This window comes from Nothobranchius furzeri, chromosome 11 (assembly GCF_043380555.1).
Source record: "Nothobranchius furzeri strain GRZ-AD chromosome 11, NfurGRZ-RIMD1, whole genome shotgun sequence".
Taxonomy (NCBI): Eukaryota; Metazoa; Chordata; class Actinopteri; order Cyprinodontiformes; family Nothobranchiidae; genus Nothobranchius; species Nothobranchius furzeri.
This window is the reverse complement of record NC_091751.1, coordinates 34,075,370-34,090,421: the sequence shown is the minus strand read 5'-3', so window position 1 is coordinate 34,090,421 and position 15,052 is coordinate 34,075,370. Positions and strand designations below refer to the sequence as shown.

General features: G+C 47.3%; 1 protein-coding gene across 1 annotated transcript in view; it reads right to left on the bottom strand.

The window, feature by feature from the left end:
• amph (amphiphysin) overlaps positions 1 to 15,052 on the bottom strand; it is a 52,839-nt gene that overhangs the window by 6,936 nt on the left and 30,851 nt on the right. Inside the window, exons 11-17 of the mRNA XM_015956463.3 lie at positions 13,672 to 13,791; positions 13,519 to 13,602; positions 13,320 to 13,346; positions 5,239 to 5,262; positions 3,451 to 3,660; positions 861 to 902; positions 338 to 604 (exon numbers count right to left, since the gene is read on the bottom strand). Coding sequence (XP_015811949.3) covers positions 338 to 604; positions 861 to 902; positions 3,451 to 3,660; positions 5,239 to 5,262; positions 13,320 to 13,346; positions 13,519 to 13,602; positions 13,672 to 13,791 — 774 coding nt within the window. The remainder of the gene's footprint in view (positions 1 to 337; positions 605 to 860; positions 903 to 3,450; positions 3,661 to 5,238; positions 5,263 to 13,319; positions 13,347 to 13,518; positions 13,603 to 13,671; positions 13,792 to 15,052) is intronic.

Sequence of the window (15,052 nt, the reverse complement as noted above, 5' to 3'; positions counted from 1 at the left end):
ATGATGATGGTAGTGATAACGATGATGATGATGGTGACTGATGATGATGATGGTGGTGATAATGATGATGATGGTGATGATGATGATAATGATGGAATTGATGATGAAGATGATGGTGATAGTGATGATGATGGAATTGATGATGATGATGATGATGATGGTACTAATGATGATGATGATGATGGTATTGATGATGGTGACTGTGATGATGATTATGCGCATGATGATGATGATGATTATGCTGATGACGATGGTAATGATATTGATGATGGTGACTGTGATGATGATGATTATGCTGATGATGATGGTAATGATGATGATTTTCAGTAAAACTTACAGAAGGTGTTTGATCTTGTAACTCATCTGAGGCTTTGTGTTCTTCAGCAGAAGGAGCTTGCTGTTCCTCTTTCTCACCAGCAGGTGCAGCTCGAGTTCCTGTTACTTCTCCGTCCACAGATGAAGTCACAACGGCCTCAGCAGCAGCAGCAGCAGGACCCCGCCACTCGTCTTCTGCAGCAGGACTTGATGGAGGTGGGTCTTCTCCATCAGCAGCTTGTGTTTCTGATGTAACGGGAGGTTCTGTCGTTTCACTTTTGCCTTTTTTCTTTTATGAAAAGAAAACCACCACACATGTGAAGCTGTCCTCATATGTGGCTGTGCCAGTGGAGACTGTTTTCTCCTAAATGACTGCTTGCATGTTTCATAAATCACAGTTTGATCCTAAATCAGCTCATGGTCTTCCTGTTTCAATTCCTCCCAAACACATCTGTTCTGTTCTGTTTGCATCTCCAGAAGTTAAGTTAAAACACCAAACAGGATCAGTTACTTGTTACCATTAAAGTAATGATTGTAAAACTCACCATCTGGTCAAAATCAGCAAAAAATGATGGAGCAGAAGCATCCTTCAGGTAGCATGAAGCAAAGGTAGGGAAATTAGTTCAAATGACGGTCAGAATAAATATTTGAAAATGTTTTAAGAAATAAAATCACAATTAAAAGCTGCAGGAGACGTGGCAGGACAGTGAGACACACTAGGACATCAGGAGGGACATGTTTATGGAATCAGGCTAAAACAGCTCTACATGTTGACAGGATGTCACTGGGCACTACCCACCCCCCACATGCACTGAGACATGGAACAGCGAGGGATGGGGTCAGACCGGGAACCAGGTGAGGGTCATGTACAAGAACGGGGCATCCCGTTTGAACCTCTACACTAGTCTATACTAATCTATCAAGGAACGAAGGGAGGAAGGTCAGTACCTCTTCCTTCTCTGTTTCTAGCTCTTTGTACAACTTCTCAAATCTCCGGTTTGCAGTCTCATCTTCAGACATGTCTGAATGCTCTGGCTCTCGGAGGATTTTTGACATGTCTTTCATTTCTTCTGTTGCCATTCCACCCTTTGTTTGAGTGGCAGAAGATTTGAGGATAGAAGTGTCCTTAAGATCTAAGAAGGGTGCGTTGCACGACTGAGATCCTGAGGAGACCTCCGAGTAGCAGTTAGCAAAAGGGTCTGAATCCCACCCACTGGTTCCTGTGCCAGAGAACACCCCACCGTCTCCTGAAGATTCAGCAAATGGATCAGACTGGAAAAAAAACAAACCCTTGGATCCAGCAAACAGATCTGATTCAGACCCGGGTCCACTCTGGGATCCAGCAAACAGATCAAATTCAGACCTGAATCCACTCTCGGATCCAGCAAACGTATACGATTCAGACCCAGGTCCTCTCTGGGATTCAGCAAACCAATCCGATTCAGATTTGAGTCCACTCTGGAATCCAGCAAACAGATCAGATTCAGACCTGAATCCACTCTCGGATCCAGCAAGCAGATCCGATTCAGATTTGAGTCCACTCTCAGATCCAGCAAACAGATCCGATTCAGACCCGGGTCCTCTCTGGGATCCAGCAAACAGATCCGATTCAGACCCGGGTTCTCTCTGGGATCCAGCAAACAGATCCGATTCAGACCTGGGTCCTCTTTGGGAACCAGCAAACAGATCTGATTCAGACCCAGGCCCGCTTTGGGATCCAGCAAACAGATCTGATTCAGACCCAGGTCCGCTTTGGGATCCAGCAAACAGATCCGATTCAGACCTGGGTCCTCTTTGGGAACCAGCAAACAGATCAGATTCAGACCCGGGTTCTCTCTGGGATCTAGCAAACAGATCCGATTCAGACCCGGGTCCTCTCTGGGATCCAGCAAACAGATCCGATTCAGACCCGGGTTCTCTCTGGGATCCAGCAAACAGATCCGATTCAGACCTGGGTCCTCTTTGGGAACCAGCAAACAGATCTGATTCAGACCCAGGTCCGCTTTGGGATCCAGCCAACAGATCCGATTCAGACCTGGGTCCTCTTTGGGAACCAGCAAACAGATCTGATTCAGACCCAGGTCCGCTTTGGGATCCAGCAAACAGATCTGATTCAGACCCAGGTCCGCTTTGGGATCCAGCAAACAGATCTGATTCAGACCCAGGTCCGCTTTGGGATCCAGCAAACAGATCCGATTCAGACCTGGGTCCTCTTTGGGAACCAGCAAACAGATCAGATTCAGACCCGGGTTCTCTCTGGGATCCAGCAAACAGATCCGATTCAGACCCGGGTCCTCTTTGGGATCCAGCAAACAGATCTGATTCAGACCTGAATCCACTGTTGGATCCAGCAAGCAGATCCCTTTCAGACCTGAGTCCACTCTGGGATCCAGCAAACAGATCCGATTCAGACCTGAATCCACTCTCGGATCCAGCAAACAGATCAGATTCAGATTTGAGTCCACTCTCAGATCCAGCAAACAGATCCGATTCAGACCCGGGTCCTCTTTGGAATCCAGCAAACAGATCCGATTCAGACCAGAGTCCATTCTGGGATTCGGCAAACAGATCTGATTTAGATCCAAGTCCTATCTGGGATCCAGGAAGTGGATCTGGATTTAATTTACAACAAAACATCTCTGTTCTAGCAGACAAATGTTGCTCTCCGTCTTGGTCTGGAGGGTCATAAAGACGTCTGATAACTGGTGTCAGATTAGATACTGGTCTCAGGTCTTCCTCCAAACCATCGCCTTCAGGTGAAATAGTCTCTGTTTGAGGAAGACCTGCTGATATGTGTCCCTCTTCTTCTGAGGGTGTGATTGCGTCTTGATCTCTATATGAAAGTTCATCTTCGGCACTCATCCAACCCTGACCACCATCACCCCACTCTTCAGCAGTCTCATACTCAGAACCAGACCCATCGAGAGACCTCGACCACTTGTCTCCTCTGTCTCCTGTGCTCTCCTCAAACTCCTCACCAAACTCATTAGTGAAAATAAGTCCTGGAGTGGATTTCCTACGATTTTCTTGGCCCATTCTGTTACTGTCTGCATCCACCTTGTGAGTTTCATCTTTTTCAGTCCCGGGTGCAGAGAAGCAACTGTTTGAGTTAATTGAAGATTCCCATCTGCTAACCTCATCTTCCACTGCTTTGGGATAACTGCTCTGCGTAGATGTAGTTGTGTCTCCACCTGGCTGCCAGCCCTGAGCCCCAACCTGAGGGCTGCCCAGCTCCCCTTCCAGGCCTTCAGCTGGAGCACCTTGGGTAGCAACAGCATCTCCATTTGTTGCTAATGAACCAAAATCTGCCGACCAGTCAGCAACGAATCCGGCACCAGCAGCCTGCTTAAAAATGGAAGACAAATGAAGATAAGTTCATGTGTGCTGCTGATGCTTTTTAGATTCTTTCCTACTTAGTTGAGGGAAGTCATTTTAATTTAGACGTCACCATTATGTTATGACAACCATGACCCCCTGGATATATCTGCCACCAAACTAACTATTTCACTGGTCTGCCATGCCCTCAACACAGTTCAACCTATTCAACAGCAGTCAAATTTTCAATACATCAAAAATGTCTAGAGAGGGTTCAGAGGTCAAAAGTCAGGTCTGAAAACTAAAATAAAATGATCTGACCTTATCTGTGCAAATCTAATGCAATGAAAATCAAGTAACCAACAAATTGCCTGCCCTTGTAAGGTCAGAGGACTACAAAGCACTTTACACCTCAGTGACTCTTTCACCCACACATTCACACACTGGTGGTGATGAGCTACATCATAGCCATTGTTTATGACAGCTCATAAACTCTGTGTCGCGGTGGGTGACGTTCGCTGCTCAGCGCTGATTGGCTCGGTTAGAATTCTCAGGGGGTGGGGTTATTTGAATGGGGGCGTTACCAGGCCTTTTGCTTCCCATAAGGACACATTGGCATGGCTGACCAGGCTACCAAAAGAGACCCATTAAAATAAATCCTAACCAGAAAAGAATGTGACCTAATAGAGATTACATAGAGTGCATTTACATGCAGCCAGTAACCCTTTTAAAACCCGAATATTCACAATAACCCGGTTCCGCACGGCCATGTAAACACCACGAAAAGCCCGGATATGCTCAGGTTCCTACACCTGGGGTAACCCTTTTCTAACCCGAATGTTTGGTCGTGTAAACGCATATCGGGATATCCCCATCAAAGCGTGTGTTCTGTGCATGCTCTGTTCGCAAGGAATCTTGGTCTTTTGAGTAGCGAGATGTCTTGTATGCGCCAGAACACCGGAAGTAAACAAGTTGGGAGCAACATGGCGAGTCGCGGCACAGCACCACACTTTTTGGAGTGACGAGGAAACCTCTGTCTTCATCTGTCTGCTGGTGGGTCAATACCAGCACTAAAGCGCAAACAAACACGGTTGCTATCTCTTCCGAACTGGGAAACATGTTGTTGTTTTCACGGATACCAGAACAAGAAGAACCGGAAATGACACATATTGCGTCTTGACGTAGTCCATACGTCCTGACGCTACCCCAGCGTCTGCATTTAAATCGGGTTATGCAAGTTAGGGGTAACTCTTTCTACTTATGCTTGTAAACGGGTTATGCTGATCAACTCAGAAACCCGAATACCGACCTTAACCCGATCATAACCCGGATATTGGCTGCATGTAAACGTATTCAATGTTACAAAGACTACTACATATAAGACACCACTGCTAAAAAGACACCTCCACCTGACAATGTTGCATTGTCTAAAGGCCAACTAACCTAAGGCTGGTGATCATAATTTCTTAGCTAATTGGTGTATCTAGCATCAATGAGCAGAATTTGATCATGGTATATATCTGCATGGACATATGTGAAAACATAAAAATTCTACGGTAAATGGATGTAAACACATAGAAAGGGGAACATGTTTCTGTCAGTACTTACATGCTGCGCAGTTTGGGCTTCCTCCTTAAAATAACAAAAGAAAGAACAGGGTGAGACAGGACCCAAATAACTAGGGATAGGTATGGCATCTGGCTGGGTTTAGATAGTGAAACACCACAATATTATAATACAAACTGTTGTATGGTATCAAAGTTTGCTTTAGTTTCACTTGTAGTTTATGATACATGGTCTCCTCCTCCTCAGAGTTATTAGAGAGGGCATAGAGCTGGGTTTGTTTTTGCGTCATTTAGAAACTGTTGTTGTTAAAGGTTTTCATATTCAAGAACTTTGTACAACACTACGATGATAAAATACTAACAGTTGTTTGTTATTTATCATGATATTTATCAAATATGGAAAATAATACATTTCATTTAAAATCAATTTAAATGGTTATTAAACACTCAAAGGTATCTAAAACTGGTACAGTTAAGTACCGGTATTGATTCATAGGTACCTGGAATTGGTACCGTATAGATTAAAATGTCAAAGGTACCTATGCCTACATATAACACATAAAAACTACTATCACCTCTTCTGACTCAGATTACTTTGTTAAGTGTTACATTACACTATGGAATGGAATGGAGATTACTAGAAAATTCCTGAAGAAATTTTAAAGGTCCTCTAAATCCGAGACCATGGTCTTGAATAGGAAAAGGGTAGAACACCTTCTCCAGGTCAGGGATGAGGTCCTGCCCCAAGTGGAGGAATTTAAGTATCTCAGGGTCTTGTTTACGAGTGAGGGAAAGCTAGAGTGTGAGATTGATAGGCAGATTGGTGCGTCTGCAGTGATGCGGGCATTGTACCAATCTGTCGTGGTGAAGAGAGAGCTGAGCCAGAGGGCGAAGCTCTCGATTTACCGGTGGATCTACGTTCCTACACTCAGCTATGGTCCCGAGCTTTGGGTAGTGACTGAAAGAACGAGATCTTGGAAATGAGATTTCTCCACGGGGTGGCTGGGTTCTCCCTTAGGCCTGGATGACACTGTGTGATTTTTGGCCGTGCACAGGATTGTTCATGTCACACTGTGAGAACTCCAGAAAGGTGGCACGCTGTATGGCGTAAGATTTCGGTGAGCCAGACTGCACAATGTCTCTCTTCAGCAGGACACGCTGAGAATTGAGCGCCCCTCCCGAAGTAGGGACATACATAGTTAACCGGTTAATTGCCATTAACGTTTTAACCGGGTAAACTAGTTTTTCCCGATTAACCGCTTCAAGTCCTTCTGGTGCGCTAGGTGCAATATATTTTATACCACCAGAGGGTGCAAGAGCGCCGCTATCAAATATGTTTACTGGGTGACTGCAGAAGAAGAAATGAGCTTACCACATTACCAAATAAATGTGCCCAAACAGGAAGCAGTTGACAACAAGGCAGCGCTGGATCAGTTTATTCTTAGTTATTTCATTCGTGGAACACAATAAGCCTCACATCGGAGCGCTGAGCCGGGCAGGACACGGCGCCGCAAACTGAACCAAGACCAGGAACAGGTCAGTGTGCCGTGACACTCCTTGTATCTGACTCCTAATTTGAAATGTCAGTGTAATTATTTAGTTTAATGTAAGAAAACAAATTTTTTTAAACCGTGGCCTCCAGGTTGTGCTTATAAGCACGCAATCACAAGCAGCACTGTGTATTTGATCTCAGACGGTCGGCTGTGCAACTCGTTCTGACGGACATTCCAGCTGTCATCCCACTCTCCCTTTACTTCTGGTTCATAAACGTAATGAGTGTGGGACTTTAGGTGTGCGTCAGAATTATATTAAAAGGAAGATAGATAGGTAGATGGTAAAAGCGTTATTATTATAGCGTTATTATTCGTAGAGAGGAGGCGAATGTTTGTGTGTGTTGGGGGTGGAGTTGTGGTTGGTTTCCGGTTAACTGGCTATTAACCATTAAGAGGTGTCAATAGCCGGTTAAAGACATTTTGGTAAACGTGCATCCCTATCCCGAAGCTTACGTCACTAAGCAGACCGCTAACCAAAACAAAGCCGAAAAGATAAAAACACTTCTTTTTAGTGTCAGCTCATGACCCAGCTCATCTTCTTCAAAGAGGAAGCTTTGCTTTTAAAACCCTCGCTTTGGTGTCAGACTCCGGCTGCTGGGTCTCCTCTTTCCATATTCCAGCTAAACAGCTGATCTGTCTGCTGGTCATTCATCCTTCTCCTCTTTCATATACCAGAACCCACTAAACTATAGAGAAGCAACATCTGTCACAGATCGCTGCAATATCTAAACTTTTGCCATGAATTCTGTCTCACTGCTCCGCAACTGCGCTCTGTGACAGCTCACACCTGCTGTCATGGAGCACAGCTTCCTCTGTCCCTCTGCAGCAAAACGCTACTGGACCATCCTTATTGGCTGAATATGTTAGATTTCCTCCAACACCGAGGGGTCTCTGTCCCACACTAAGTAGTCTCTGTCCAACACCGAAGAGTATCTGTCCCACACTAAGTAGTTTCTGTCCAACACCAAAGAGTCTCTGTCCCACACTAAGTAGTCTCTGTCCAACACCAAGTGGTCTCTATCCCAAACAGAGTAGTCCCTGTCCCACACTAAGTAGTCTCTGTCCCACACTAAGTAGTCTCTGTCGCACACTAAGTAGTCTCTGTCCAACACCGAGTGGTCTCTGTCCCAAACAGAGTAGTCTCTGTCCCACACAGAAGAGTATCTGTCCCACACAGAGTGGTCTCTGTCCCACACAGAGTGGTCTCTGTCCCACACAGAGTGGTCTCTGTCCCCCACAGAGTAGTCTCTATCCCACACCAAGTGGTCTCTGTCCCACACAGTGTAGTCTCTGTCCCACACAGAAGAGTCTCTGTCCCACACGGAGTAGTCTTTGTCCCACACAGAGGAGTCTCTGTCCCACACCAAGTGGTCTCTGTCCCACACTAAGTAGTCTCTGTCCCACACTAAGTACTCTCTGTCCCACACAGAGTAGTCACTGTCCAACACCAAAGAGTCTCTGTCCCACACTGAGTAGTCTCTGTCCAACACCGAGGGGTCTCTGTCCCACACTAAGTAGTCTCTGTCCAACACCAAAGAGTCTCTGTCCCACACTAAGTAGTCTCTGTCCCACACAGAGTAGTCTCTGTCCAACACCAAAGAGTCTCTGTCCCACACTAAGTAGTCTCTGTCCAACACCGAAGAGTCTCTGTCCCACACTAAGTAGTCTCTGTCCAACACCAAGTGGTCTCTGTCCCAAACAGGGTAGTCCCTGTTCCACACTAAGAAGTCTCTGTCCCACACTAAGTAGTCTCTGTCCCACACCAAGTGATCTCTGTCCCACACCAAGTGGTCTCTGTCCCACACTAAGTGGTCTCTGTCCCACACAGTGTAGTCTCTGTCCCACACAGAAGAGTCTCTGTCCCACACAGAGTGGTCTCTGTCCCACACAGAGTAGTCTCTGTCCCACACAGAGTAGTCTCTGTCCCACACAGAAGAGTCTCTGTCCCACATGGAGTAGTCTTTGTCCCACACAGAGGAGTCTTTGTCCCACACAGAGGAGTCTTTGTCCCACACAGAGGAGTCTTTGTCCCACACAGAGGAGTCTCTGTCCCACACCAAGTGGTCTCTGTCCCACACTAAGTAGTCTCTGTCCCAAATTAAATAGTCTCTGTCCCAAACTAAATAGTCTCTGTCCCACACAGAGTAGTCTCTGTCCCACACAGAGTAGTCTCTGTCCCACACAGAGATGTCTCTATCCCACACAGAGCTGTCTCTATCCCACACAGAGTTGTCTCTATCCCACACAGAGTTGTCTCTATCCCACACAGAGTAGTCTCTGTCCCACACAGAGTAGTCTCTGTCCCACACAGAAGAGTCTCTGTCCCACACAGAGTGGTCTCTGTCCCACACCAAGTGGTCTCTATCCCACACCAAGTGGTCTCTGTCCCACACAGTGTAGTCTCTGTCCCACACTAAGAAGTCTCTGTCCCAAACTAAGTAGTCTCTGTCCCACACGGAGTAGTCTCTGTCCCACACGAAGTAGTCTCTGTCCCACACCAAGTGGTCTCTGTCCCACACCAAGTGGTCTCTGTCCCACACAGGGTGGTCTCTGTCCCACACAGGGTGGTCTCTGTCCCACACAGTGTAGTCTCTGTCCCACACCAAGTAGTCTCTGTCCAACACCGAGTGGTCTCTGTCCCAAACGGAGTAGTCTCTGTCCCACACAGAAGAGTCTCTGTCCCACACAGAGTGGTCTCTGTCCCAAACAGAGTAGTCTCTGTCCCACACAGAGTAGTCTCTATCCCACACCAAGTGGTCTCTATCCTACACGGTGTAGTCTCTGTCCCACACTAAGTAGTCTCTGTCCCACACAGAGGAGTCTCTGTCCCACACAGAGGAGTCTCTGTCCCACACAGAGGAGTCTCTGTCCCACACCAAGTGGTCTCTGTCTCACACCAAGTCGTCTCTGTCCCACACAGTGTAGTCTCTGTCCCACACTTAGTAGTCTCTGTCACAAACTAAGTAGTCTCTGTCCCAAACTAAGTAGTCTCTGTCCCACACAGTGCAGTCTCTGTCCCACACAGAGTTGTCTCTATCCCACACCGAGTTGTCTCTGTCCCACACCGAGTTGTCTCTGTCCCACACCGAGTTGTCTCTGTCCCACACCGAGTTGTCTCTGTCCCACACAGAGTTGTCTCTGTCCCACACCAAGTAGTCTCTGTCCAACACCGAGTGGTCTCTGTCCCAAACGGAGTAGTCTCTGTCCCACACAGAAGAGTCTCTGTCCCACACAGAGTGGTCTCTGTCCCACACAGAGTAGTCTCTGTCCCACACAGAGTAGTCTCTGTCCCACACAGAGTAGTCTCTATCCCACACCAAGTGGTCTCTATCCTACACGGTGTAGTCTCTGTCCCACACTAAGTAGTCTCTGTCCCACACAGAGGAGTCTCTGTCCCAAACAGAGGAGTCTCTGTCCCACACCAACTGGTCTCTGTCTCACACCAAGTCGTCTCTGTCCCACACAGTGTAGTCTCTGTCCCACACTTAGTAGTCTCTGTCACAAACTAAGTAGTCTCTGTCCCAAACTAAGTAGTCTCTGTCCCACACAGAGTAGTCTCTGTCCCACACCGAGTAGTCTCTGTCCCACACCGAGTTGTCTCTGTCCCACACCGAGTTGTCTCTGTCCCACACAGAGTTGTCTCTGTCCCACACTAAGTAGTCTCTGTCCCACACAGAGTAATCTCTGTCCCACACAGAGTAGTCTCTGTCCAACACCAAAGAGTCTCTGTCCCACACTAAGTAGTCTCTGTCCAACACCGAAGAGTCTCTGTCCCACACTAAGGAGTCTCTGTCCAACACCAAGTGGTCTCTGTCCCAAACAGGGTAGTCCCTTTTCCACACTAAGTAGTCTCTGTCCCACACTAAGTAGTCTCTGTCCCAAACAGACTAGTCTCTGTCCCACACAGAGTGGTCTCGGTCCCACACAGAGTAGTCTCTATCCCACACCAAGTGGTCTCTGACCCACACAAAGTGGTCTCTGACCCACACAAAGTGGTCTCTGTCCCACACAGTGTAGTCTCTGTCCTACACTAATTAATCTCTGTCCCAAACTAAGTAGTCTCTGTCCCACACAGAAGAGTCTTTGTCCCACACCAAGTGGTCTCTGTCCCACACTAAGTAGTCTCTGTCCCAAACTAAGTAGTCTCTGTCCCAAACTAAATAGTCTCTGTCCCACACAGAGTAGTCTCTGTCCCACACAGAGTTGTCTCTATCCCACACAGAGTTGTCTCTATCCCACACAGAGTTGTCTCTGTCCCACACAGAGTAGTCTCTGTCCCAGACAGAAGAGTCTCTGTCCCACACAGAGTGGTCTCTGTCCCACATAGAGTAGTCTCTATCCCACACCAAGTGGTCTCTGTCCCACACAGTGTAGTCTCTGTCCCCCACCAAGTTGTCTCTGTCCCAAACTAAGTAGTCTCTGTCCCAAACCAAGTGGTCTCTGTCCCACACCAAGTGGTCTCTGTCCCACACAGGGTGGTCTCTGTCCCACACAGTGTAGTCTCTGTCCCACACCAAGTAGTCTCTGTCCAACCCCTAGTGGTCTCTGTCCCAAACATAGTCTCTGTCCCACACAGAAGAGTCTCTGTCCCACACAGAGTTGTCTCTGTCCCACACAGAGTAGTCTCTGTCCCACACAGAGTTGTCTCTGTCCCACACAGAGTTGTCTCTATCCCACACAGAGTTGTCTCTATCCCACACAGAGTTGTCTCTGTCCCACACAGAAGAGTCTCTGTCCCACACAGAGTGGTCTCTGTCCCACATAGAGTAGTCTCTATCCCACACCAAGTGGTCTCTGTCCCACACAGTGTAGTCTCTGTCCCACACCAAGTAGTCTCTGTCCCAAACTAAGTAGTCTCTGTCCCACACCAAGTGGTCTCTGTCCCACACAGGGTGGTCTCTGTCCCACACAGTGTAGTCTCTGTCCCACACCAAGTAGTCTCTGTCCAACCCCTAGTGGTCTCTGTCCCAAACAGAGTAGTCTCTGTCCCACACAGAAGAGTCTCTGTCCCACACAGAGTGGTCTCTATCCCACACAGAGTTGTCTCTATCCCACACAGAGTTGTCGCTGTCCCACACAGAGTAGTCTCTGTCCCACACAGAAGAGTCTCTGTCCCACACAGAGTGGTATCTGTCCCACATAGAGTAGTCTCTATCCCACACCAAGTGGTCTCTGTCCCACACAGTGTAGTCTCTGTCCCACACCAAGTAGTCTCTGTCCCAAACTAAGTAGTCTCTGTCCCAAACCAAGTAGTCTCTGTCCCACACCAAGTGGTCTCTGTCCCACACAGGGTGGTCTCTGTCCCACACAGGGTGGTCTCTGTCCCACACAGTGTAGTCTCTGTCCCACACCAAGTAGTCTCTGTCCAACCCCTAGTGGTCTCTGTCCCAAACAGAGTATTCTCTGTCCCACACAGAAGAGTCTCTGTCCCACACAGAGTGGTCTCTGTCCCACACAGAGTAGTCTCTGTCCCACACAGAGTAGTCTCTATCCCACACCAAGAGGTCTCTATCCTACACGGTGTAGTCTCTGTCCCACACTAAGTAGTCTCTGTCCCACACAGAGGAGTCTCTGTCCCACACAGAGGAGTCTCTGTCCCATACCAAGTGGTCTCTGTCTCACACCAAGTCGTCTCTGTCCCACACAGTGTAGTCTCTGTCCCACACAGTGTAGTCTCTGTCCCACACAGTGTAGTCTCTGTCCCACACTTAGTAGTCTCTGTCCCACACTTAGTAGTCTCTGTCCCAAACTAAGTAGTCTCTGTCCCACACCGAGTAGTCTCTGTCCCACACCGAGAAGTCTCTGTCCCACACCGAGAAGTCTCTGTCCCACACCGAGTAGTCTCTATCCCACACCGAGAAGTCTCTGTCCCACACCGAGAAGTCTCTGTCCCACACCGAGTAGTCTCTGTCCCACACCGAGTAGTCTCTATCCCACACCGAGAAGTCTCTGTCCCACACCGAGTAGTCTCTGTCCCACACCGAGCAGTCTCTGTCCCACACCGAGTAGTCTCTGTCCCACACCGAGTTGTCTCTTTCCCACACAGAGTAGTCTCTGTCCCACACAGAGTAGTCGCTGTCCCACATAGAGTAATCTCTGTCCCACACTAAGTAGTCTCTGTCCCACACCGAGTAGTCTCTGTCCCACACCGAGTAGTCTCTGTCCCACACCGAGTTGTCTCTGTCCCACACAGAGTAGTCTCTGTCCCACACAGAGTAGTCTCTGTCCCACACAGAGTAGTCTCTGTCCCACACAGAGTAGTCTCTGTCCCACATAGAGTAGTCTCTGTCCCACATAGAGTAGTCTCTGTCCCACACTAAGTAGTCTCTGTCCCACACTAAGTAGTCTCTGTCCCACACTAAGTAGTCTCTGTCCCACACAGAGCGGTCTCTGTTCCACCTTTGGTGAGCTGGGATCTGCTCACCAGAGCATAACCCCTGAACCCTGTGAGAATCTCCACTGAATGGTGAAGTAAAGAGGAGTTCCAGCAGAAATGTGAGAAAGTCATGTTTGTTTACTTCTTTTACTAAAAAATCAGTTGGTTGTCATCAAAGCCGTGGACGTTACTCACCGACCACACGTCCCAGGGTACCGCGGTCTGGAACAAATAGAGAGCATGCTGGTAACAGCAGATACATGATCCACACAAAAATCTAACTCTTGAATCACTGAAACATCTCATCTTCTCAAGACATATATAACTGTTCATGGATCAAACCAAGGAGCTTAAAGTAGACATCTTTATGTTTATATGATGTTGTGAGGAGCACCTGAGGTATCGGTGAAACGCTGTCATCTGGCTGGAATGCATCGAAGTCCAGATCCAGGAGAGATTCTCCTGGTCGTTCGTTGGGCTGTAGACACCATGGAAATTGGTCAACCAGTGATAATGACGTTCACATCAGCTGTGTCTGTTTTCCTACCAGTGATGGAGACGGAGCAGGGAGGAACTCTCCACCAAACAGGTCGATGATCTGGTCCTCTGCCACCTCCTTGGTGGGTGTGACTTTAGGTGGAGGAGGGACTGGTGGACCCTTTTTAAGCTGTCAAAAACACAAACGTTGGTTAGCAGGGAAGCTGAGATCAGACTGAACCCACCAGCAGGTACTAGGTGGACTAGAGGATGTCTGAAGAGCAGCAGGAACAAAAATAAGTAAGAGTTAACCCTAACCCAGACCGATGGCCTCCATGCTGCACTGATGTAGTAACTGGTGCAACAGGAATCCCTGGTACTGATCTACTGTAATACTGTCTACGACTCTGATTAATAATGAACTTTTACACAAGCTTCACTTTCTGCAATGAGTGACAACAAGAAGCACTTTCCCATGAAGTAAAGTTCAGAGCTGTTCTCTCACATCAGCGTTGGCGTTAACGTCCGTCAGGATTAACGAGGGGTCACATCATGTTGTCATTTATCTTAAATACCAGTTATGTTAATCAGCCTGAACTTGTACCTGGAAATGAAATGGTCTGTTCCAGTGAAACTCCGCCCACGCCCGCTCTGACAAAATGCACCAACTACAGCGTCTTACTAGTCCAGTGGCCAAAGCGTCTCCCTGTCATCTAGCTTTGCCTCGTCCTGATGCCGGTTTGACCCCAGTAGGGTCAGCATTCATTTATGTAGCCAGATGAAGCAGCTTCATTTTCTCTAATTTAGTTTTATTGATAATTTCCTGCTAAATATTTAGTGTCTCTAAAGACGTTTGAATTTGGTCGTTTCCAAGATCTACTCTGCTTACCTCACATGGACTCACACTGGCTACATAAACAAAGCAAGTAAAAAACACACTAGTCCTTATGTTTAAAACAATTTACCGATAAAGGGTTGAAAACTGGCAAGGGCAGCTAAAAAAGAAGAAAGGCCTGATGATGAACTTAAGCTACTTTTGTTCGTTTGCAGGCAGAAACTTTCTGCAGCTGAGACAGGAAAAGGAGCCAAAAAGGGTTGTGGGTATTTCTCATGAGGAAACCAGGAATCTCCTGGTACCAAGTGGGTTTTCTACCACCTGGAAGCTTTAATTCTTCTGCATCCCAGATGAAACTAAATATCACGTCGATGTTAGAACATGTCTCATTATTAACTACAAGTAGATGCTTGGATTCAAACACTGAGGGATCATTTGAAAGTTTAGATTTAAGATTGTGGTTTAAACATGTCTAAAACTATAAAACTGGACATCATCTACAGCTGAAACTACAAACTACGTTCATGAGGACGGATGAGAACATCGAGACAGTTTATGAACCTTTAACTGGTGAAATGGTGAAAGCAGCTGGTGAAATGTGAGGCTTTGATTGAAA